This window comes from Diadema setosum, chromosome 5 (assembly GCF_964275005.1).
Source record: "Diadema setosum chromosome 5, eeDiaSeto1, whole genome shotgun sequence".
Lineage (NCBI taxonomy): Eukaryota > Metazoa > Echinodermata > Echinoidea > Diadematoida > Diadematidae > Diadema > Diadema setosum.
The window spans coordinates 9856527-9883088 of NC_092689.1; the positions used below are offsets into that span (position 1 = coordinate 9856527).

General features: G+C 37.2%; 1 protein-coding gene across 1 annotated transcript; it reads left to right on the forward strand.

Moving 5' to 3' along the window:
• Positions 1–1962: 1962 nt before the first annotated feature.
• Positions 1963–24794, forward strand: LOC140228488 (uncharacterized). Its single transcript, XM_072308704.1, has 4 exons — positions 1963–2148; positions 20480–20950; positions 22456–22618; positions 24362–24794. The coding sequence occupies exons 1-4, from the start codon at positions 1963–1965 to the stop codon at positions 24667–24669; spliced, it is 1128 nt and encodes a 375-aa protein (XP_072164805.1). The 3' UTR covers positions 24670–24794.
• The last annotated feature ends 1768 nt before the right edge of the window (positions 24795–26562 follow it).

Sequence of the window (26562 nt, forward strand, 5' to 3'; positions counted from 1 at the left end):
TGTATTTTGAGTGCCCGATCGGGCCACTAAAAGATATAGCCATTTTGGAAATCTGGTGGTCCCGCGGGGCCGCGACATCGATGTTTAGTAGCCCCTGGCCACCGGGCCACCGCTACCAGCATGATATGCATACATACAGAAACACATAGGGCCCACATGCATACATACATACATACACGAATTACATATATACATATACATACATTACGTATTAATAATACATGCATAGGAACATATCAATATACAGCACCTAGCATAGTCATATCGTGCACAATCTTTTGTGCGTTTGTGTGTGTGTGTTTGCAATACTAGTATATTGATATTCTTTTAATAATTCATGAGCCCCTTAAACAGTACACCACACAATGCTCCCGCTTTTTCTTTCTTTCTTTCTTTCTTTTTTCTTTCTTTCGATTTAAGTAGGATTAATGAGAAGTCAACGCAAGTGATAGTGACCTATAGCAACGTGTATCTTGTAGTATGTGGCGAGCAAGTAAAAGTCCCGATAGCGCGCTTAAAGTACTTGTAGTGGTAGCATTGTCTTACTTCTGCATTGGCAGTGTATGCGTATTCATTTCGTTAGGACATTGATAAACGGCGATCCGTTGCCAGCGCACAAAAACGCAAATGCTTTGAGAAGAAAAAAAAAGGTTCGAATGGAAAGTGCGGCGAACATAAACAGAAAGTGGGACAGCAGTTGGAGTTAGATCTCTGTCATGTAAAAACAGCAGATCAGAGGTTTACCAGACGTGCATGCTTCTGGCGTCAGCCAATGGTGTAGGGAAATGTTGTGCATTGCGCAGCTCTGTTAACAACGCCCCGGCACTTTAATGGTGAGGATGCGGTCATTACATGTTCGACATCAAATAACAACATAGTGTTGCGGGTAGTGAGTCAAAATTTGAATACTGTTCATTGCCGAGTCAGCTTCTTTCCCATGTACATGTACTAGCTTGTACCCGCTCCACTTTGAAATTGTCTCGCCCAGACCAGCGCACAAGGTGACGGCTATTACAGGTCATCGACGAGATGTAAAGTTGTCCGGGTACTTTTTTTATTTTTTAATTCCACGTCTTGTTGACATCGGTTATCCTGGCTTCCATCGGGTCTCAACTAGGTGGGATCGTTCTTTATTGGACCTCAAGTATGGTGCTTGCTTGTAAACTTCCAGCTGGAATTACAGGAAGTTTGTACACACATCTTCAAAGTTTCGAACTTACACTGTCAGATAGAGTTGGAATAACGTCACCAGGGAAACCGGAAGATCATCTGCCTTGTACTGTCAGATACAAGGGCACACAGTAGCGACAGTTAACACAACTCGGAAAAGCGCGTTCTGTCAATGTGTGATTAGCTGCTTCCCTGCGCGTTTGATGCTCATGTTTACGTACATAATAATACCGTGTACTTGTACCTATTCATCGTAGCAGACGACAGTCTCAAACAGCTGTGCGTTCCCCGCCCGAAATCTGTACTTCTAGAACCGAGAACCGAATAATTCTATCACCTATCCAATACCGTTAACCAGGAGGTATCATTATAACGTCATATTGGAATACTAGAGTAACCGTTGTTCAGTTTGCCTCGCAGCTGTCCCGACACAAACACGAAAGAAGTGAACCCTACACCTTCTGGCAGATTACACGGGACCAACAGGTGTGCAACCCCCGCGTTGATGCTTCTTGCTGTGGTATTTCGTGTACCAGCGGAAAAGCACACCTCGTTGGTCTGTAAACATGCGGAGATCTTGCCACCATCAAAAGTTCAACGTCAACGATGAGACCTTCTGGTGGAGTATAATGTTGTAGATTTTAACATACAACGATTATAGAGTACTGCACTAGCTTAGACAGAAGTTTACTCTCGAAACGGAACGACCGTCAAAACAGACATCAGTCCTCTCTGAACGGGCAGAATAATCGTTTGTGTCGTCGTATTAAAGAGACGTAAATTCCTGAAACGATGTCGACTAAGGGAGCAACAACGGTACAGTTCTCGACGTTGACGAGCCAGCATGACAGCGACGAGACGAACAATGAGAAGCAGTTTGATGAGGATGGTGAGCTCAATAAGTCGTCTGACCTGACCTTCGATCTCGATAACGATGTCGTCGCGGAAACAAAGACGCAAACAGAGAGTAATAATACGGTACGTACGTATGTCGTTGGTATTACCTATGTGCTTTTCCCTTTCAGCAAGATGTTGGAGAAGTGGGAGAGGACAAATAAATGATAAAGCACGAAACCTTTAATTGTGATCTGTAACAGAGCTTGCTGAGCATGACACGCAAATATTAGTATACTAGAAGTAAAAAAAAACAAAAAACAAATAAGATATCAACAAAACTTTACATCAGCACAAAAGAGGAAGACGAGAAGACAATAGTCGACATGTCGTTCATGTCGATTCGCTGAAGATGACTGCGTGAGTGGTGGTGGTAGTTAGGGGCGTGGGGGGGGGGGGGGGGGGTACTCTGCGTCCCGCTCATATTCCACACCAGCATCTTCTGTATACAGCGACAGGACTGTGTACAGTTAATTCCACACCAAAGCCTCACATAATGATAACTTTGACTCTTGTTACTGAACGTCGTCATACAACTTTCATGTTTATACAGCTTTTGATACACGCGCACGCAGGATTATACATAATTTATCATCATCATCTAACTCTGATGGGATGAATACAAATCTATAAAGTATCTTTATGTATTTTTATGTCATTTGGTACGATATTGCTGGTAGGCCCGATTGTATTGTAATATTCATAGTGGGCGATGGTCCTCTCATTTTGTAGTGTCGTTGTTGTTGTTTGTTTTGTTTTGTTTTGTTTTGTTTTGTTTTGTTTTGTTTTGTTGTTCGCTGGTATTATCACTTTGTTTCGGGATGGAATCGGGGAGAGGAGAAAACAGACGTGAAAGGAAGCTTTTCATTTTATAGTCTCTGCATGCATGTTGACCTTCAGAGAACAGCATCACGTATATACAACACCCTTTGAATTTACAGGCGACAAACAACTACGGAGCTCCAAAGCGTATAAAAAGTACTTATTCAAATTGAACACAGTCATGCTATCTCTGGGTGACTTCGATTTAAAAAAGAAAAAAAAAGAGGGCAGGGGCATACTTAAGTACTTTGGTGAATTTGAATCATACACTGAATCACTTGGACAGGTACTGGTACTGTTGCGCGGGCTTTGTTTTTGTTTTGTTTGTTTGTTTGTTCGGGCTTTTTTTTTGGGGGGGGAAGGGGTTTCAGCTGAGTTGTCAGGTCCCTATATTAGAAAGAGAAGCAGCTCTAAAACTCGGTCTTCAAATAAAACCCACGCTCTATCTATATGTGTTTTCTCGGTATAGATAATGTGAAGTTTTAAGCATCATGAATCAAGTCAATTCATTTCTAATATGAATGATAACTGGAGAAGGATCACTCGTAGGAGAGCAAAGGGACACACTGTCTTATGCAATTAAGTCAGTCAGTCAGTCAGTCAGTCATGAATGATAAACGCAATACTCTTAAATCAAGCAAACATTCTGAACATTTTGACGTGCACTGTGAACTGAATATTCTGCCCTGACGTATCGGCATAATATCATGAACCAATAAATTGGTCGTTGTCGTGAACTTTTAACAAGAGAAAAAGTGATATTCCAAATAATGAATTCCGACATAATATACAACGTTTTCGTTGAATCGCTTCTACCTTCTTTTATGGTTTGCTTAAACAAACGTTGTAAATACCCTTTCGTCTCGTATATTTATATGTTCATATATATTTTTGGTGTACCCGTATTACACATCGTTCTTCCTTTGTGTGATTATCAAAACAAAAAAGTTCGATCTGGCAATAAAGTCTATAGTACCCCTTAGATATATTAATAAATGAGTGTTTTTAACGATGGACAACTTGGACAGAGTCCAAAGCTTATGCACTGTCCGTGCATGAATCGTATTTTAGACCATGTTCGTTATTCCTGAGACAAGTAAATTCATCTTTAGTCCCCTATTATTAGAAACGCATTGACCTTATTTTGAAGAAATTAAATGCCCCATAGAGGCAAATCTGTCCCCCCCCCCCTCATATTCAGTTTAAACATCTGCACAGTATGCAGGTCAATAAAGTAATATCCACTTCTATAGCATTTACTATTGACTTCATCAGTTATGGATACCTGTATACAAAATCTTATCGCATCTTTATTTCCACGTACTATGTCTTAATGTTTGTTTGTCTGCTTGTTCGTTTGTTTAGCGCTTATCGGTATCGTTATTCCCCAACAGCTGCCCAATATCCATGACTATTGACGTGACGTGACATTCCCCTGTGAAGTTTCGTGGGAACAGTGATTTGGGAGCACCGACATTAATGATTACTGTAAAACATGATATATTCGCGGCATGAATTTTTCGCGAATTGGAGCTGACGGCCTTTTTTGCGGCATGAAATTTTCGCGAACTGCCACTGGCATTCAGTGCATATAGTGTGGACAAGAACTTTCGCGTGCATTTTAATTTCGAGATTCTTGGCGCTCGCGAAATTCGCGACATTAAAATGCATGCGAACATTCCTCGTTTTACAGTATTCAGCCCGGATATAGCTTTCTGTTAAAACTCTTCTTGGTTTATTGTGAGGGGATATAATGCGTCAATCACAAAAAGAGAGGAGTATAATATACTGTAGTACATTATATACTGTGTTATACTGTATTATATATATTTGGGGGGGGGGGGTGGGAGAGGGGCATATTGTTGTATCATAGAAACGGATCGAATCAGTTCAATGGCAAACTATTGCAACGACCCGTGCTTTACGAGTCTGAATGAGTAATGTTGTGTGTATCATACCGTCCCGTCTAACAGAGGCAAAACACTCTGTCCCTCGGATAGGACATAAAAACGGAGGTCCCATGTGTGAGAGTTAATACCAGAAAAGATTCCGCTGCATTTATTTATCGCAAAACGCAGGGTGCTCAACCCGGTGAGATGGTCCGACCTCACATCCAACTTGATCCTATGGAGTAAGACCAGCTATTAGTGCAGCTGAATCTGGACTTTCCAGCCATCTTGTCAGATGGAAAATAAAACGAGAACAAACAAGCAAGCAAGCAAACAAACAAACAATCGTTATATTGTCGATGATAAAAACACATGATTCTCATCATTCCTTTAACATACAAAATGATTATACAAACTACATTCAAACTGCCTTAGCGGCAACCTGTCTGTAGCGGCCACCTGCCTTATGCGGCCACTAAAAACGATTCTTCCCGAGAGAAAAGCCACATGCGAGAGACCCTGTCTATAGTGGCCATCCGTCTATAACAAGCACTCATTTCGTCTCCCTTGGGTGGCCGCTATAGACAGTTTTGACTGTACAAGGAGAGCTGTAGGACGATGACATCATTACCTCATCCATATACAGTTAGCATTGGAAATAACGTTCGATACTATACTGTTTCATAAATACAGACCATGTGAGACTAAAAAGTTCTTTGGCCTTTGGTACTGAACGTCCGACGCGAATAAAACTTGTATCTTTCTTTGTGATGTTGCTCTATTCATAAAAGTCGACTTGAACGTATTCATTTCATTTATTTCATTGCCAACAACATTTCCATCAAAAATAACACAACATCAATGCAATGTAGTAACAAAGAAAAATACGTGAAGTTGACAATACTACGCATCACAAAAGCAAAGTTAACAATGAAAATTGAATTGAAACTAAAGTTGCAGGAAATGGAGTTGGACTTTTCACTATGTAGTTGGACTTTTCACTATGTAGACCCCTCGTCCACATTATTATTACCAATTAAATAAATGATTACCACCACTATATTGCTAATGAGTCATCGTAGTTGTGATGGTTATATACCTGCATATAATATTGACGGCCAAATGATTTACGGCAGGAACATTATTTTACCCAAGTCATATTCACTTCAGTATAGTACGTGTCGCATCAACCACCATTATTCACAATAATCCCCTTGCTGGTGTACCTCCCATATCATCATTCGCTTATTCTCACGTTTTCCATCTAACCCTCATCTTACCACGCTGTCCTTATTTTTGTTTATTATCATTAGCATTCTGAGACAGTAGTTGATGAGCCTTGTTATGCCTATAATAGCCTTGCCCGTGTTAAGTATACTGGTAACCCACGGGTACTTACTGCGTAGGCACCATAACACTATGGAGTGATTGACATCCCTTTTTTCCTCTTCCGAATTCAATTCAATTCAATTCAATTCAAATCAATTCAATTCAATTCATTTCATTTCAATTCAATTCAATTCATTTCATTTCATTTCATGTCAATTCAATTCAATTCAATTCAATTCAATTCAATTCAATTTGATTCAATTCATTTTGATGCTTTAGAGGCAACATTCACACTTTGTACTGTGTATTTCTGATTATTCCCATCATTTTGCGTTAAAAGGTGTCCAATCGTTTTGCAGATGTTTTTGGGAACACCAACTGCATTTACCCTTTTGACTAAGCATATATTAAGCTGAAATTGTTACATCGGAATATTTTTGCTTTCCTTTTAAAACGTTTTATAAGAACCATTGACATCTAAGTAGGTGGATTATCCTCGTTATCATTATTTGATGACGTTATAAGTTTAATGTGCCCAAACTATAAGGTTATGATAACCCTGAAGGACATACAAAGTCGTGCTGTATATACTAAGGGAAAATGCAGAAATCAAAAGTAAATCTGATTTCTCCATGCTGAACCGTGAGAAATTGTCATATTTTTCTCTTCGTATAAGAGTATGCTTTTATACAGATTCTTCAGCCAGTGGCCAGGTACTATAAAATGCGCTTCTTGCGGAGGAGCGCTTGAAGAATGAGGTCACTACTTTAGTCTTACTCAACTTATTATCGCATTCATCTTTAAGGGGCTCTAACAAGGAAGCAATCGATTATAAACGGGCAATATCTTGAATTAGTGAAAACTCGGTGGACTTACAGATGCTGACTTAGTGTTTATAATTTGCTTTTGTTTGACGCTCCTCGAGGCGCTCAGTACTGGAAAACTAAGTTTGATCAATTTCCTGTTGTTTGAGTTTCCCCGCATAGTTCGGGGAATCCCCTCTTTTGTGTCAAACCACAAACAGCTGACCACTCGAAAGACCTATTTAACGACACGCAGGATTGGGAATAGATGTTTCTATAGACTTTACTTTCAAAAAGTAAGATGATGTCATAGTGATAATGAAATATAGAATACATTTCAATATCGTTACTGGTCACATGCTGCAGTAATTATGACGACATCATCATGAAGGTATTATAATCCCATGCATGTATAACCAAACTTGAAGAGTATATACAATGAGCTATTAGCGCGAAATGATAAAACAAAATTCTTCGTCTTTTTGATTACACAGATTCTAGAGGTCATTGTTTTGTATCGCTGTATGTACGTGAAATTGAACAAGAGAGGAACGTCGGGATGAGAGCGGTAAATTTAAGTTCAAGTGGAGGTTTTTTAGAACTATGTTCAAATTAATGTATTTCAGGTAAAACTGAAGAACACAATAATGATATCCAAGCAGACTGAACGGAATACGTGCACGTCTGTGTTATAATGTAGATAATGTGTGAAAAACAGTAATAGCATAATTAATTCGTGTTTTCTAGTGAATATAATTAAGATAATGAACTGTGAAGATGATGCAATATATCGCCACAATGTTGCCGACGGGTCTTCCATGTAATCTGTTATTAATATGCCTGAGTAGTAAGCAGAAGTAGTAGTAGTAGTAGTAGTAGTAGTAGTAGTAGTAGTAGTAGTAGTAGTAGTAGTAGTAGTAGTAGTGGCAGTGGTATATAGTAGTTGTACAGCAGCAGCAGCAGTAGCAGTGCTCGTAGTGTATTAAGTATCGTAATATAAGCAGCAGCACAAGACTGGTCATATAGAAGTATACATGTATATGCGTATACAATGATGGTTCGACCGTTGCTTATAGTACAATATTTTACTTCTATTACCAGCCGTACATTAAAGTAATGATCTGGATCTGCCCAACATAAAGTAATAATACGGGTATCGCAGTGTTCTAATATAGCGCTAATATGGCTTCAACATTTAGAGTTAATTATGTAATAAAGTGCTCCTAAATAGGATTTATCTGTTATGGTTTTATATTGTGATGGCTGGCAGTAACAAACCGTCAATATTGATTACTCATCATTTGGGTTTATTTATTTATTTATTTATTCATTCATTTATTTATTCAGTTTTCTTTACCCACGGTAGCCCCATCAGTGGTTTACACACTGTTATCCTAGGGGGCCCTGCAACAGAATGACAAAATATAACAGTTCAACAAACACAAAATAACAAATCAAGGACATTCCTTTTTACATCATAAAATCAACACAATATCAATACTCTATATAAATGAAGAAATGAAAAATTAATCTTTGGCGATAATAATACGCAAACTCACATTATTTGAAAAAAAAAGAATAATACCTTAACATTATAAAGGAATATCAAAAATAACCACATTCTACCCCAAGTGAGATATGTATGCTGTTACGAACGCTTGAAGAGAGTTGAGTTTTTTTTTTAACGGTTTATCATACCAAGCAAATACATGGCCGGCATTCAAAACAATGGTGGAATATGGATAATTTATTTCTAACAAAAGAATTGAATTATTTCGCTGATATTTGGCAAAATATGATTCGAATGTTACGTCGGAGTGTTGTGCATGCGTGTATAATGAGAGGTCGTAATTGATCATTCTTTTCATCTGTGCAAGGCAATTAGCTGGCAGGATTTCGATGGGTTCAATTCTGTCGCGGTATGCCGCACATCTATGCCTGTAATCTCCCTGTCGGGTCGTAGACTCTGTATCGATAGAGGCTCCTAAACTCGAACACGATGACTGTGGATTAGCAGGATTGAGGACTAATCCACGAAAAAGGGTTTTTTTTTATCCCCTACCGACGTCGCGCACCCCTCTTAAAGGCCCTGATCTCGATAGTTCTTATTCATTTATTTATTGATTTATTCATTTATTTATATATCTATATCTATCTATCTATCTATCTATCTATATATATATCTATCTAATTGGTTATTCATTCATTCATTTATTTGTTTGTTTATTCATTATGTGTTCTTTCTACAGGTAGTCTCTTGAACATATTATAAAACTGCTTTACAAGAGAGCCCTGTATATTACACTTAATTTAAAAAAAAAATCAAAATACAGTTTACAATTTGAAACAACTTTTGAACATCGCAATGTTACAATCCAACAATACAATACTAGTACAATACAATACAATATACGATTAGGTTAAAACAGTAATCAAAGTATAGAATTGAATATGATATATAACAATGTAAAATTAGATTACATCTTGCATACAAAATCTACGTTTAGCATAACCAGTAAAATATCATAAGTAGTGATTGAAGGATCAATGATTTGTGATCCATCCATTGCCCCTACTTCTTGACCCTGTTTATAAGAAAGATAATGATTATAACATCAAAATAAGCAATTATGATATAATTAATTATATTCTCTGTATGCACGGCATTGCTTTACAATAGAATAACATAAATTTGCAGCAATTTCACATTCAAATTGTACATGCAAATATGGCATAATACAGTATGGCTATTTTGTACAATTCCAACAATTTTCATGACATGATAATAGTTAATAGCAATAATGATGAAATAATATGTAATAACAATAAGATGAAGTATGATATACTAAATAGTATAGTAATTATGCACACAGCAGGACTCAAGCTTGGGACTAAACGTAAACTAAACTAAGAGTCAATGAAGAACCCATTCCATTTTGATATACCACATCACTGCCCCTATATGTTATATGCAATCAAAATTGATTATTGCTAACCGGGAGAACGTAGACACACACACACGTACACACACACACACACATACACAAACATTCACACACCCACACACACACACAAACACAAGTGCACACACACACACACACACACACACACACACACACACAATTTGTCCACAGAACGCACAGGCAGTGTGGTTCTCATCGATTCCACGTAATTTCTTTATACAAACCAACGAAAATTGCGGGGTTCAGACTGAAGTACAAATGTAATTGCTTTGACTGTTTTCCCTTAAATTGAATAATAATGATGTGAGGCTACTCATGAATGATTATGATTATTGTTTCATTCTATTTGTCCGATATTCTCTCTAATGGTATCCATAGATAGCATATCCCCTTCCCCTTCAACGCCTTCCGTGCGTCCAGCCGCATGATCACACTATAATATAAAGTCCTGAACTGCTATATATCATCAATGAAAATTCCCGTCATAAAAAGAGAATTCCATCAACATGATTTTAACACGAGCAAGTTAGTTGAATGCTCCTGTTGGAAGAAAAGACTCTCTTTAAAGGGAACACAAACCCAAAGAGCAATGTGGATTGAGTAAAAGCAGTAACATTAGTAGAACACATCAGTGAAAGTTTGAGGAAAATCGGACAATTGATGCAAAAGTTATGAATTTTTACAGTTTTGGTGTTGGAACCGCTGGATGAGGAGACTACTAGAGGTTATGACGTATGAGAGGACCACAATATAAAGAAAATATAAAAGGAATTCCACAAAAATTCACTTTTCTAGCAAAATGAAAGAATTCTTGACTAACCGCTTTCAGAAAGCAGGGGGAATAAGTGCTACCCCTAACATATGTCAGTATCAAGCTGACGGAATGTGTAATTTTCATGAAAAATGAATTTTTATTGAATTCCCTTTTTATTTTCTTTATATTGTAGTCCACTCATACGTCATAACCTCTAGTAGTCTCCTCATCCAGCGGTTCCAACACCAAAACTGTAAAAATTCATAACTTTTGCATCAATTGTCCGATTTTTCTCAAACTTTCACTGATGTGTTCTACTAATGTTGCTGCTTTCACTCAATCCACATTGTTCTTGGGGTTTACTTTCCCTTTAAGTTCCACTGAAGATAACGATCCAAGGGTATCTATGGGATGACCTCGAGTAAACAGTGGTTTAAAGGAAACCAAAACCCAAAAAGAAATGTGGTTTGAGTGAAAGCAGCAACATTAGCAGAACATATCAATGAAAGTTTGAGGAAAATTGGACAATCGATGCAAAAATTATGAATATTTAAAGTTTTGGTTTGGAACCGCTGGATGAGGAGACTGAGGAGTCCATGACGTCATGAGTGGGCAACAATATAAAGAAAATATAAAGGGAATTTTACAAAAATTCACTTTTCATGAAAATTACACATTCCATCAACTTGATACTGCATGACATATTATATTAAGGGTATAGTAATCATTCCCCCCTGCTTTCTGAAAGCAGTTAGACGGTGCTCTTTCATTATGCTAGAAAAATGAAAACATGTTGAATTTTGTTTATATTTTCTTTATACTGTAATTGTAGTCCACACATGATGTCATAAGTATAGTCTCCTTGTCCAGCGGTTCCAACACCAAAAGTAAAAAAAAAAAAAAAAATGCATAACTTTTGCAACGCTTGTCCGATTTTCCTCAAACTTTCACTGATGTGTTCTACTATAATTTTGCTGCTTTCACTCAATCCACATTTCTCTTTGGGTATGGGTTTCCTTTAACTGTGACAGAATCCACCCTTCCCCTATTATTCATCATCGATTTAGAAATACAGCAGTGATTTCAATAACATCGGAAGAGAAGTGGGAGTGACGTAATGAATTGCAGCTTTGTCAGTTACATCGATCTGCCGAAATCTTCACAGAACACTGAAGAAAGGCCAAAATATGTTTACATAACATTTACTCTCATCTCCAGCGTGTTTTTTTTTTTTTTGAAATAAGGACCCATACATTTTTCCCCAATCTCTATTTTGTGCCAATTAATTCTTCTATTCATTCTGTCGCCATTAATGATGTCATCACCATCCTGTCCCATTGAACCTTTCCCCCCTCAATTCTGGCATCATTATTGAATTATGATAGTCGAGTGTCGTATTGTGTTGATATCCCGCAAGTCAATTAATTTCAGACCGTGTGCCATGACCGTTTAACTATGATTTTGTTTGTGCCAAAATTCCCATATTATCATCATTGTTTTTGTGCGTGTGCGTGGCCCATAAGTTGGCCAAACCGCAGCTAGCTCGCATGTCGGGGGAGGGGGGGGGGGAATGGTAAGTTCTTCGTGCAACAGGCTGTCGGGAATGCTTAAAGGTGTCATCTCTTTGACAAATCGGCTTTCATTCCCCAAAAAGGGGAAAATCCTCCATAAGGTGATATCATTTAGAGCAAGAGCGTTCTTGTTTGTAAGTTTTTCAGCTTTTTCAGGAGCTGTTGGAGCTACATGCTTGCTGCAAAATATTTTGAAACAGGTCACCATTAGTTTTCATTATAAAAAAATATCGGAAATCAAGCCATCCTTGGCTTTCTAACAAACAGATTTAAACACCATCAATGAAAATCAGGTGATGTTCTTTATACCGAAGATTCGTAAGTCCGAAAATGAAATTTAGGTTTGTTATTCCAAACAAACAAAGTCCGTATCACTATAGGCCTAGGTGTTCGTCAATCCAAAAATTGAATAGGGACATAAGGTTCATTATTCGCATCATATTTTGTGACGTTATTCCGCAGATTCGCAGATCCGTAAGTTCGTTGGTTCGAAAATGATATCAGTGGTTCGTTATTCTGAAGGTTTGTTAATCCCCAAATAAAATAAGTTTTGTTAATCCAAAAATGGAAAATAGATGCACACTTTTTGAACCTTCGGGATCAGGAACCTTCGGAATAAGTAACTCTTTCATTTTCGGACCAACGAACTTGCGGAATATGCATTCAATTATTCTTCACTCAATTCACAGTTGATTGTCGTTGATATCATCTCCTCTGGAAGGAGAATGTTTACTTCATGATTTGTTTTGTTTTCCTCAAGAAATATCTCTGACATTTGCCTTCCTGGAATATGTGATATGTTTGCCGAGATGGACCTTTAAACGGAATACTTACAGTGAGTTTGATGGAAGGGGTTGGGTGGATGGAAGTTGATGAGCGTTTTATTTGTCTCATGAATTTGATTACAACGTTTGCGATGAGTTAAATTCAATGAATGATATTATAGAATCTTTATTTGTGGAAATATCTGTTCCACAAAGTAAGAATATTATAATTGGTATTGTTTACAGACCCCCTAGTTCTAATCCTAATGATTTTTTGAATTGTATTACAAATGTGTTAAAGAGTCCCCTTTTTGTTAATAAAAATGTTTTTGTAATGGGTGATTTTAATATTGATTTGATAAAAAATGATATCATGTCACAAGAGTTTCTTGAAATACTTTTATCAGCCTCATTTTTGCCTTTAATCTCGAAACCCACACGTGTTACAAATCATTCCGCCACCCTCCTTGATAATATTTTTGGTAATTTATTACAATTTTTAGATTCTTCTATAATTTTATCCGATATGACTGATCATTTCCCAGTTATGGCTTGGTTTAATCTTAAGCATGCGGTTAATAAGTTTCATGTTCCTCCAACTAGACGAAGAGCCACATCAGAAAATTTAGCTAGCCTTGGTGCTAGCTTAGAAAGAGTTGATTGGTCTGGTGTTTGTGATAATGATGATGTTAATGTATCATGTGATAATTTTTTAGAGATAATTAATAGAAATTTAGATGAATATATACCTAAAATAAAAGATAAGTTAGTTAATTATAAAACATTCCCTAAGCTTCCATGGATTTCTAAATCCCTTTTGCGTTCTGTGAATAGGAAAAATAGGTTATATTATAAATATAAAATGAAAAAAACTGAAGAGTCGAAAAGGAAATATACATCGTATAAAAATATTTTAACTAAAGTTATACGATTTGAAAAGAGGAAATATTATGCGATTCAGTTAGAAAAATATAAACATGATATGAAGAATACATGGAAGGTATTGAAACAGGCCATGAATGTATCAAAAAAGAAATCAAGTATTACGAAAATTCGATTCGATGATAGAATTTTTGAAGATTCTGGTGATATGGCAAATATTTTTAATTCTTATTTTTCAATGATTGGAGAGAATTTGGCGAAAGAAGTACCACCGTCTAATACACATTTTTCACATTTTTTAGGTGAATCTAATTCTAGTTCTATTTTTTTCGTTCCAACTACGAAACATGAAATAATGGATATTGTTACTGGAATGAATAACAAACGCAGTGCGGGTTATGATGACATAAGTAATTTCATTTTAAAGGGTATTATATCTTCATTTGTGGACCCACTTGTACATATTTTCAATAAATCTATGTTATATGGCGTTTTTCCTGATCAAATGAAAATTGCTAAGGTTGTCCCTTTATTTAAAAAAGGAGATGATCTTGATGTCAGCAATTATAGACCCATTTCTTTACTTTCATCCTTATCTAAAATTTTAGAAAAATTAATATTTAAAAGAACAATTAATTTTCTTAACTCTCATAATGTTTTTGTAAACTCTCAATTTGGGTTTCGTCGGAAACACAGCACTATTCACGCTCTATTGAAGTTTATTGATAATGCCGCGCATACAATAGATAATCATTCACATCTTGTTGGTATCTTCCTGGACTTCTCCAAGGCCTTCGATACAATTAATCATGACATTTTATTTCATAAATTGTCACATTATGGCATAAGGGGGAAGGCCTTGGAGTGGTTCAGGAGTTACCTGCAAAACCGAAAACAATATGTATCTCTGAACGAGAATAACTCAAGTTTCAAATTTATTAAATGTGGCGTCCCTCAGGGTAGTATATTAGGTCCTTTACTTTTTATTGTTTACATCAATGATTTTTGCAGGTCATCTGATACACTCTCATTTATACTTTTTGCTGATGACTCAAATGTTTTCTTTTCCCATCAAGACCTAGTTACTTTAATTGACACCGTCAACTCTGAATTGAAAAAAGTGACTCAATGGATAAGAGCTAATAAATTATCACTTAATCTTCAGAAAACTAAGTATATGCTTTTTAGTAAATCCATAGAAACATTAAGCACAGATCTTATTTTTGATGGTACTCAATTAGAATGTGTATCCCACATAAAATTCCTTGGTATTACAGTGGATGATAAACTTTCGTGGAGGCCTCATATTATCAACATAAGTAAAATAATTTCACGAAATATTGGTATTATCAACAGACTTAAGTTTCACATTCCATCGTCGTCTTTGTTAACGTTGTATTTTTCTTTAATATTACCTTATCTTAATTACGGAATTTTAGCATGGGGTAGCGCCCATCAAACTTTATTAGATAAATTATTATTATTACAAAAGAAAGTACTTCGTATTATTTGTGGGGTTTCGCCACGTTCTCATTCAGATTCATTGTTCATTGAATATAAGATTTTAAAAATTAAAGATTTGTTTCTTTTTCAACTGGGCCAGTTCATGTTCAATTATAACACAAATGCTCTTCCCAATATTTTTAATTCAATGTTTCCACGAAATCAATCTTTTCATGATTATCCTACTAGGAGCTCTAATGAGTTTCACTTACCCCTTTTGAGAACCTTATTAGCTCAGAACACATTTATATACATCGGCCCTAAATTTTGGAATTCATTAGGTCCTGAAATAAAAAAATTCTTCATCGTTATATATTTTTAAGCGTAATTTGAAATCTTTTTTGTTAAATTCTAGCTAAGATATTTATTTTCATTACCTATACAGGTTACAGCAAACATGAGGGTCATCATCGGTTATTTAATTCATTATTACGCAGTGAAAAACGGCATTACTAGGCAACGAAATACGGCATGTTATTTGCATAATTTCTACACAGCTGTGTGCAGTCACCAGCTGTTCGAAGCACCTCATCAATTCTCTCTTCCGTTTCTCTTGTTCAGCGTGTAGGCATTCTCTATCTTTCCTCTCCCTCCCTCTCCCCCCCCCCCCTTCTCTCTCATTTCTCTCTCTCTCTCTCTCTCTCTTTCTTCCTTTCCCTTTCTTCCGCTAATTCTGTTTTTGTCCCATTCCGTTCGATTGTATCTCCTTAGTTTAGTTATGCCATGTTGTTGTGCATATGTGTAATGTATTTGTAATTGTATGTGTATTTTTGGAAGAAATTCTTGAGTGGTCCACAACCTACAAGCACTGCTTTTTAGTGGACCTCTCAGTTCTCTTTTTTTTTTCCTCCTCAAAATATAACTTTGTATTTTCCCATATGTATACATGATTCATCTCTATTAGTTTGTTATATATCGTTAATCCTTCGCACTTCGTACTGTATACATGCTTATGATGGATTTTCTGATTTACCTCGTGTTATGTTTTGTTGGAAAGAAAATGAGAATGAAATAAATGAATTGAATTGAATTGAAGTGCGAGAGGTGCAACACGGTTCATTGTCACATGAATTATCATGGTATAACCAATCAAAAAGACTTAGCACGTAATCACGCTTTTCAGCAAGAGATCATGTAATTTGAAAACACAAAAGTTAAAGGGGAATTTTATAGGCAGCAATGTCGGAAAGACAGAGCTAGGCATTATAGCATAATTGCTGTAACACGGTTGTTCTGTCATGCAGCAACAACAACAACAGCAACAAAAAAGAACAACAACAACAAGCAAACAAACAGACGATTGTGACATTTACCCAGAGATTTTCTCGTCGATTTTGTGATCGGTTGATTTTGAGGACACGTGTCATACATGTGTGTTCTCTCGTATGTCAGCGATGCCATGCAAGATAAACCGACAGGATTCTGCAATTTCTGTGACCTATCCGTTACACTGATTAAGCCGAAAGTTCAGGTATTGTAAGCCATGCCAATTGACACAATATTGCTTTGCGGTTTTCAGAAATTCGTATAGCAAAGTATAACATCGAATATTTGGTTTCACTTTACTTGTTAAGGTATTTATTTCGCTTCCAAGTTTCCACTATCTTATCAATGCACTTTCACTTTGAGTACGATAATGCGACAGAAGGCATAATTCATCTGCAATTAATCACAGCGATGGAACGTAATCATCCTGTATGCTATGTAGCTTCTTGTTGGGATGGCACAAACCTGATTCCATGATGATGATTATGTGGGACTATGTAATGATGCGCACTTCGTTATATGCCTCCAATACTGAAACTTTGACGTGCCGACACCACTTAGTTTACAACGAAAGATATGATTGCAGATGATTATATTATTACAGACGTCCACATAGATATGAGGAATACCTTGAGTTTTCATTTTGCTGCATATTTGGAATGGCTATAGATTGCTACCGAACCGAAATCTAACAGGGCTGACATCGCTACTGTGCATTCCCAATTCAATCAATCAATCATCCATCAATCAATCAATCAATCAATCAATATACAAATGAATGGATCGATAAATAGATAAATACATTCATGAAATAAAAATTAAAAAAAGTACAGTGACAATTTAACTTTTGACACTCCAACAAACCAACGGCGGACCTCGTTCAAATTGGTCGTCATCCAAGTGTCGTTTCCTCTATAGTTTAAACAGCCATCAATCACACAATAATTGTCTGCCAAAATTAAATCTGCTGACAGGACAAACTTTTCGAAATCATCGTAATAGGAAGTTACTCTGGTGAGGCTAATTATTTCTAAAGAAAGAAGCAAAGTCAAATCAACCAGTCAGTGAAGGTTTCGAGAGTACAAACAAACAAACAAACATACAATCGAACGAACGGACCTCTCCGTACCTTAAAGATACATTGCATAGTTTGGCTGCTTCTGTACAACACAATTATAGATGTAGAGGCCTGATTATGCAGAGCTATAATTATGACTTGCACTTGACCTTACTCTCATGTGAACACTACTAGATCAAATGTTAAACGTACTGATTTTGTCGAGTTGGTTTTGTCGTTTCGACAATTGGATAATTTTTCACATCATTTTTACATGTAATTCGACAAAAAATTTCACAAAAATGCATCACTAATACGGTAGATGTTCATCATCGTGGTCGTTGTTGACGGAATAAGATTAATTGGTTGTCACACGAAGCGAGTTAGACACGAAATATGTATCTCTGTTTGTCGAGTTTCAAAATAACTCCAAAGAAATTTTAAGGACACGTGTGTGGGGAAAGGCTTATTGCTTAGATATCGACCAAAAGCAATTTTGTGATATTCTGTGCATCTATTACGATGGGAGAAATGTGAGTTAGACAAAATCATCACCGCAGCAGTACTAGTTTGCATGCGTCGCCGATCAATGAAAACATTTGAACATTTTGATTATAAGTCCCAGTTTTGAATTATTATTCGATTGACATTGCGAAGATCTCGATTGCTTGTATGAAAGGGTGAACCTTGAGAAAAAAAAAAGTTATATCATTTCGCATCTTTCATTTAATATTTGTCCGCATTATCTACCGTACAATATAGATATATGGCAAGTGATAAATAACTTCAGTGAGTAAGTGGAGCGCCGGATTTGGATCTTGCGAGATTTCACAGCAGGTCATGCCATTTTTAACAGTACAGTCACCTGCTGTAACTGCATGCACAGTACCACAATGTATACACGTATGAAGGACCCAGCTGGTTCAAAACTTTGTCAGGAAATTGCAAGGCGACTGCCTACTGGTAAAATGTTCAAAATGCGGCATCGAGGGATACGTGCAATGAGCTTTCATTGGAAAGTACAATTGACCAATATCTAAGTTGACTTTATGCTTTTTGTTTTGTCTTGTTTGTTTTTGTCTTCGTTTTATCATGGAGGGAACAAATTGGACCGAGGGAGGTCAAGAGAGACACGTAAATAAATTATTATCATCATGAGTAGATGATGTCCCGATTTAATGTCCAAATGTAACAGCTTCAACTACTTCCTCCTGAAAGTCATTATTGCCATATAACAGGTCATTTCAACACAGCGCCGATTTGGTCCGGAGGACGACTTTTTTCCCCCTGTTTGATTTCAATGAAAACAGGAGATTTAGCGGAGAGATGTTTATGTTGGCGGGTTGTTTTCAACACATTATTTTCATACTAAACTCACACAATAAGTAAACATAGTGCTAATCAACCAGAGCAAAAAAAAAAAAAAAAAATACACTTGTCATTATATCATTGGTATAACATGACGCACAAACACTCACTCTGGCGCCGAATAAAAACAAACAACAAAAGAAAGTCACAAGTGTGCGATCACCCAGTAAAGAACAGTGAAGAATGATTGAAAGGAAACGAATAGAGAGAAAAGGAGGGGGATAGAATGAATGAAGGGCAAGTCAATTATAATCTCGATATAGGGCGAAACAGGAACAATTCCGAGTCAGGTAAAGAAGTCATGGGGTACATAATTTATTAGTTAATAGCAATCAGATTCATTGAGATTTATACGAAATGATTTAAAACTGGGAGAACCCTTAATATTTATCAAGGGAATTCCATAATCTATTTAGCGCAACTATAGATAAACGTTGATTTAGTGAGGACAGTTCGTTCGAGTATATACAGGGGCAAGTGGTATTCATCAATGCTATTTTGGTTTATCACATCATTAAAGGAACGACCCCCGGGTGTAATAAGCTTTTGTTAATGTCATTACCAACCTATGCGGATATCACGATATCATTCACTTCCAGTCTTGGTTGGATGTTCCGCTCTCCATGTGATCCCGGGGGAACGGGTGCCCATGCCTCACCAGCTTGAAGAACTGTTTGAAGAACAAAAACTGTTCACCTTCCTTTCAGGACAACCTACATTTAACTGTGTTGTGCTGAATGATATGTTCGTGTTATTTTTGTTTCTACATTTTTGATTTTGTTATATTTATGTCATGAAGCACACTGAGCATTTCATCAAAAGAGAAAATGGCGTTTATCTATCTTTAGTCGTTGTATTTATTTTTATTATTATTATTATAATCATTATTGTTGTTGTTGTTATCATCATCCCCATCATCATCATCATAAGCAGTTTTGATCAGAATATCTGAATGACTGGTATCATATCTCCCGTTTGAAATAGCTGCCAAGTATCCGCGAAGGACATTGAGGATAGTGGTTGTTTTCTTTTTCGAATCAGAAATATGATACTGAAGCGAAGGCATTGCATTGGAGCACTGAAGTATTGTTGTTATTATCATTATTCATGATAAGTTTGTGCATCTCATTTTTCTTTTCATCCTATTCAACTTTGCGGCGATGTAATAGCATTATTATTATTATTATTATTATTATTATTATTATTATTATTATTACTATTATTATTATTAGTAGTAGTAGTAGTAGTAGTAGTAGTATTATCATCATCATCATTATCATCATTATTATCATTATTATTATTATTGGGTTTTTGTGAATGATATCCTTTCATGATGATGATGGTGTCATGCTTTATCGTGATACCCAAATCGATATAACGGCAATAACCGACAGGTGTTTGGACGACCCTCAGCCAATATCTTTCTTCACTTTTCTTTGTACAGAACGAGAAACACACTTCAACGTCATCCGTAGGGCTGCAAACAAGTGATACGGACGGACAATGCGTACTGGACGCTCCCTTCGAGATACCGCTCGACACGCCATCGGAGCAGGAGTCGTCACCTCGGAAACCTTCGTCCCCTTTCGATGCAGATCGGAAACATTCGCATGATGGCTGCAACATTAACGACTCTTGTGTCAACAAAAATCATTCCACGTCGTCCGCCGACAGCAATCGGAAGTGTTCGTTCGTCGACAGCAGCGTCGGGTCTGTCACTTGCCGGATCTGCCTGGAGGGCGACGCCATCGGTGACCCCCTCATTAACCCGTGCCTGTGCACCGGCAGTGCGAGTCACGTGCACATTACCTGTCTGAAGAAGTGGCTGATGACGTCGGGAAGTACTGTCTGCGAACTCTGTCTCTACGAGCTCGATGTCGGATGGAAGGCGACGTCGCTGTTGAAGGCGCTAAAGGTATACGAGATTTCGATGATCAAACTGTCAAGTCAAGATCTGAGAGATTCTAGACTTGATCACGTGGTCACCTACTTCTGCAGTTTAAAGAAAAGTGCGGACAAGGTTTCTTTTCTTAGTAATTTTTCAACTTGCGTAGCTAATTTAACTGACAAGGAATCATCCATGCACTTCTCATCATCATCATCATCATCTACGTCTCTGTAACAATTAGTCCCATTCGCTTTTGGGCCCCATTTTAGCACCTCTTGTCGTGCTATAGACTGGCAACTTCTCAAAGCAACAGCCAATCAGGAAGCTGGAGTTGCTCTCATATCAACTTCTTATGAAATGGGGCCCTGATGAAGCACATCTTGGGTATATACTTCATCTTTGGAGTTCTCACTTGATATGGCTGATTTCTAGTCTTCTGTTTGTAACTGTGGCAAGCAGGGCAACCGCAATCCAAGAGAATCCAACTTGACAGAATTCTCTAGTAGTACGAAGTACAGATTAACAACATATTAACTACAGATTGAAAGAAATCGCAGTGCGTCTCATCAAGATCATAGCTTTCGGCTGAAGAGAGAAATGGTGTGATAAAAATTTCTCTTTTTAGAATGAATTGCCTTTGGTAAAAAGCTTAATAAAAAAAAATCAGCCAGAATTTTCAAAGCAGGCTTTCATGTCTGTCCATGCAACTCATAACTGTGTTAACAAAAGACACTGGAATGCACCTCCCTCTCGACTCATCATAACTTGCATGTTTCTGTGATATTAATGTGACTAACAAAAGACATGGCGAGGGAACATGCAAGTTATGCTGAGTCGAGGGGAAGGTGCATTCCAATACCTTTTGTGGAACATTTCAGTACTTTAGCAATGATTGACAGATGAGGTCATCTCAAGAATATTGGTTTGGAAGGATTTTTTGTGGGCGTTCCCGAGTAATCTGAAGAAAAATAGAAGAAAAATCGTTAAAAATATATGGAATATTTCGAGATATTCGTTTCACCGCAAGAGTGATGTTGAGGGTATCGTAAATCAACACAAATCAACACAAATCAACATGCATTTGGATTTCAGGGCCCCTTTAAGCTATCACAAAAAGTACGTTCTACGTGTACTGGCATAATGTGATATCAAGGCTAATAATTATCATTCCGCCTGGTTAGGAGGTATAAGTCAAGTGCACTTTCGTCATTGTAGACTAAAAAATTGAATTTTGTAGACTTCTCTTTTTTACTTTTTTTTTACAGCTTTCCATTGCTGCAACAACACGAACTTTTGAACCCTCCTCATCCAGCGATGACGACACATGAATTTCTTAACCAAAACTTGGGAAAAAATGCGAAACTTTTGAACGGATTGCCCAATTTTCCTCAAACCGAACTAATTCATCTTACTAAAATAATCATTATTTTGTTGGCATTCACCTACTCCATATACTTATATGATAATGTGGGGTAAATTCTCCTTTAATATTTTTTTTCTAACTTTGCCCTTTATTTTCCGTCGTCTCGTAGAACATATCCCGGGCGAGGCTGACGAACAGGAAAATTTGCTGGGCCCTCCTAGTCTCCATCGCAGCCCTCACACTACCTCTCTTCTGCATATGCATCTTCGTTCTAGATGATGAGAACCTGAGACTACAGATGAGCCGCCCGGCGAGTATGGCCCTGTCTTACGGTGAGAATTCAACCATATTATCTTTAAAAAGGGCACTATAACCATCATTATCACTTTCACATTATTTTCGGCTCATAACGAATGGCAGTTACAGTAAAAGTTCCAGTTTGACCTGTCATAATAATGATTTTTGTTTTTCTTTGATGTCTGGTTGGGACCTAATAGGGCTCTGCGAAGGCAGAAATCTTTGAGTATATAGGGAATTATAAGCTAAATAGAAATAAATCGATGAATCAAACAAATAAAGAAATATTTAAAGAAAGAAAGAGAGATATGGATAGGTGAATTAACAAATCAATCAATACATGCATACATTTGTATACATACATACGCATATATCCCATATACATTACAATTTATACATTTCGACAATGCTGATTTGGATATAGTCGCTGACACTTTATTTCGTTCTCTTTCGGTGGCATTTCACAAACAGCGATCACTCAGCAAGTGTGTTTGGCTGTGTGTTGTGCGTGGTTGGCCATGCACCTGCCACTCAGTCATTGCCAGTCGAGTGATCTACTTCCAAATCTTTTAATCAAGCCAGCAAACAATTTTATTTTTCAGTTTGTGTTTATGTCAACTGACCATTTTGGCTCATCAGCCGTAATCATGTCGCGATATAATTTGTTGTTGCAGTTGTTTCTGACGTTGTTTCTGTGGAGAGCCTAATCCAAGTTATATCTGATGTGTGAATGAATGCTTACACGGGTAGCAGTTTACGTAAAAGAGTTTAATAGTGATTTAACGAAGGAGTTGGTGCAATGGTTAATTCGGCCAAGGAATACAATATTTTGCACAAATTAATAAAAGTACGAGGAGATTTTGGACGCAATTATGCAAGCATGGGAAAAAGACATCCACACCTCCCGTTATTGTCGTCTTTTTTATTTATTTTTTTTTTTCTATTCGTGAAATGTCATCATTCTGCGTCTTCGGTCATAAATTTTGTCATGACGTATTTTAGTTTGCCCTTGCTCATCTTCGAACGATGTCGCAGATGACAATTGAAGAGACCTGTAAGTGTGCTGAACATTTCCCAAAAAGTTTTCAATGAGCTTTCGCTCACAATGACGTGACGCACTTTGACTGAAAGGACAGAGTATCATATCGGTTCATTGGATCTAGTACATCACGTCTGACAACAGAAAGTCAGCAGTGGCTTTGGCACGATTAAAGGAAGAGCGAGTTGGTGCCAAGTGTTTATCAATCCTAGCTATCATCCAAACGAGGTTGACTGGTGACCTTATACCTTGAAAACAGGTGTCCTATTTATTTATGTCGTTCTGTCGTTTTTCTCTCATACGCAACCCACAACCTATATGTTCCGACATCCAGCGATACATAAATTATGTTGTTGCTGTTGCTTCTACTACCACTGCTTCTTGAGAAACTGGGGGAAAAACAAGAAGAAATAGATATAGCGCATAGAAATCTATTACTGGTAAACACTTGCTTTTTTTTCAGAGTATACATGTGGTGCGTGTAGCAGGAATTGGAAGTTGGTGACGTGCTTCAAATTCATTACAGACAACTGGACAAATTCTATGACGTCGCGATGTACGAAATATAAGAAAGTCAGTCTTACTTGCCTTGCTCTTACCGAGCTCCCATTATGAAATAAAAATCTAGCTAAGAAACAGACAGTAGTTACATACTGATCATTGGTTACGCATATTGCATAATGACACTATTCGATCATCTCATTTATTTCCATGTCGTCTTTGCCCGTCTTCCGTATAGGAGTGATCCTGATATCGTGCACAGCCTATCTCGCCTTGCTTTTCATGGTCGCCTACCTGACGTGGAAATGGAACTTCTGCCCGAACACGGCCCGCTGCCACTTCCCCACCGAAATCGAAATCCGTGTCGAAAGCCTGGAGGAGCGCATCAAGCGCGGACGAGCCCGACGAGGCGGTTACTATAGGAACGCGACCCCGATTCTGAGCGGGGCGGACGCGGGTGCCGACTACCCCCTTGACACGAGGGTGGCAGATAGGACGACTGAAATGATGGATTCCTATTGGATGACGGGAGGGGCTTATGTCTAATGTGCAGAACACACGTTCAGGGACATCCGTCTTTCTTCCTCCAAGTCTTCCCAGTATCTCTTTCTCATGCCTCAGACTTTGACTTCCTTCCAAAGAGTGCAATAAACATTAGTAATTTTGTCCTTTGTTATCATGCATCTTGGTTCTTAAATGCATAGATTCTCTCCACTCGTAATACCAGTGGCGTTTCTCTACTCCTGCATATCTGTCTATAAAGTGAACGCAAACTTGATAACGGATTTCATTCCCTGGTCATTTGACCAGGGAGATATGCTACCTTCCCGATTCGACAAAATGCGTTCATCATCACTATACCGCTCACCATGATCCATATTGAACTTATTTTGACGTAATTTTGTTCATACTAGTCTATTTATCTATGCTTCTGCTATCTATCCCCTTTGCAACCAGCTCAGAACCATAATATTAGAGTATTGGTCGTTTTATCTCCTCTGTAAAGTTCATAATCATGTACAAAAGCGGGCGAAACATCTTTCAATTCAATTCAATTCAATAGTTTATTTATTTCCATCATCAAAAAGAAAAGAAAAGAAAAGAAAAAGTTGACATAATCCAAAGTGATACAATTTTTTTTTCTTTTCCATCATTGTGATTATTTACTATTTTTGTTGCCATGGCAAAGTGCATTGTTTCTTTTTTACATCATTCGTGTATATTCTTTATATTGTATTTTTAAAAAAATCCTTTATCAGACGAGTGTAAGAGAAATGAAAAAAAAATTGTATCACTTTGGATTATGTCAACTTTTTCTTTTCTTTTCTTTTCTTTTTGATGATGGAAATAAATAAACTATTGAATCTTGTTTTCACTATACGTCAGTGAACCCCCCCCCCCATCTGTAACAAGAGGGTTCACCCACACCCCACTCCACCCCACCCCTACCACTGTTGAACCCCTTCTATCTCTCACACACGCATGCACACACATACATACATACCCCCACACACACATTGCACACACAACTCCCTGATCATGCTATTTAATATCTATCGTGATACAGAATGCTAATCTGAATATTCTCTAAAGGTATATAATATGTTTTTGTCATTATTTTTTGTGTACATCGTTAAAAATCTTACTATTGACTGGGTAGAATGTTGTACTGCTGTCTTTAGCCTTTAATCTGCAATCACCGATGTCGTGTCTGCAGTATCAGATAAAAATTTTATGTGCAATAAAACAATTTCGAATCGTTATTTTGTTGTCATCTCTCATAATCAAAACACAACTTGGGATTTTTATCCAAAAAAATAATGTGCATGCGGAAAGCTTTAGGTAAAGGTAAGAGTAAATGAACACCCATGGTAGATTTTAAGAATTGTATGTCTACTCTTATAGTACTATTATCAAGAAGTGACATTCTAATCAATATGATTAATCAATGGATTCCAATCAGAACACCGACAACATTTTGCACACAACAAAGTGGGCTGCGACATCGGATTGGCACATGCACAGTATATTTATCCTAGTATTGAAGGGAGGGGAACAATTCCCCTGTCTTGTCCGTTTGCAAAGTCATCCTTAGCTGACTGGACCATAGATATGTGTGTGTGTGTGTGTGTGTGTGTGTGTGTGTGTGTGTGTGTGTGAATGTGTGTATGTGTGTCTGTGTGTGTGCGTGTGTCTATGTGTCTGTGTTTGTGTTTGCTGTTGTTGTTGTTTCTGTGTTTAGGTTGACTAATTATCCTTATAATTCTTTTTTTTTGTAGTATAGTCAATTTATCATTTATCTATTTTAATGTGTTATGTTTTATATCATTAATACTTAGCAGTCGAAGTTATGATGTGTTTATTTCAGTTGATATACGAAAATGTTTATATCCGGCTAACAGAATCTGTTTCTTAGTACTTATAGTATGCTCTGATCGT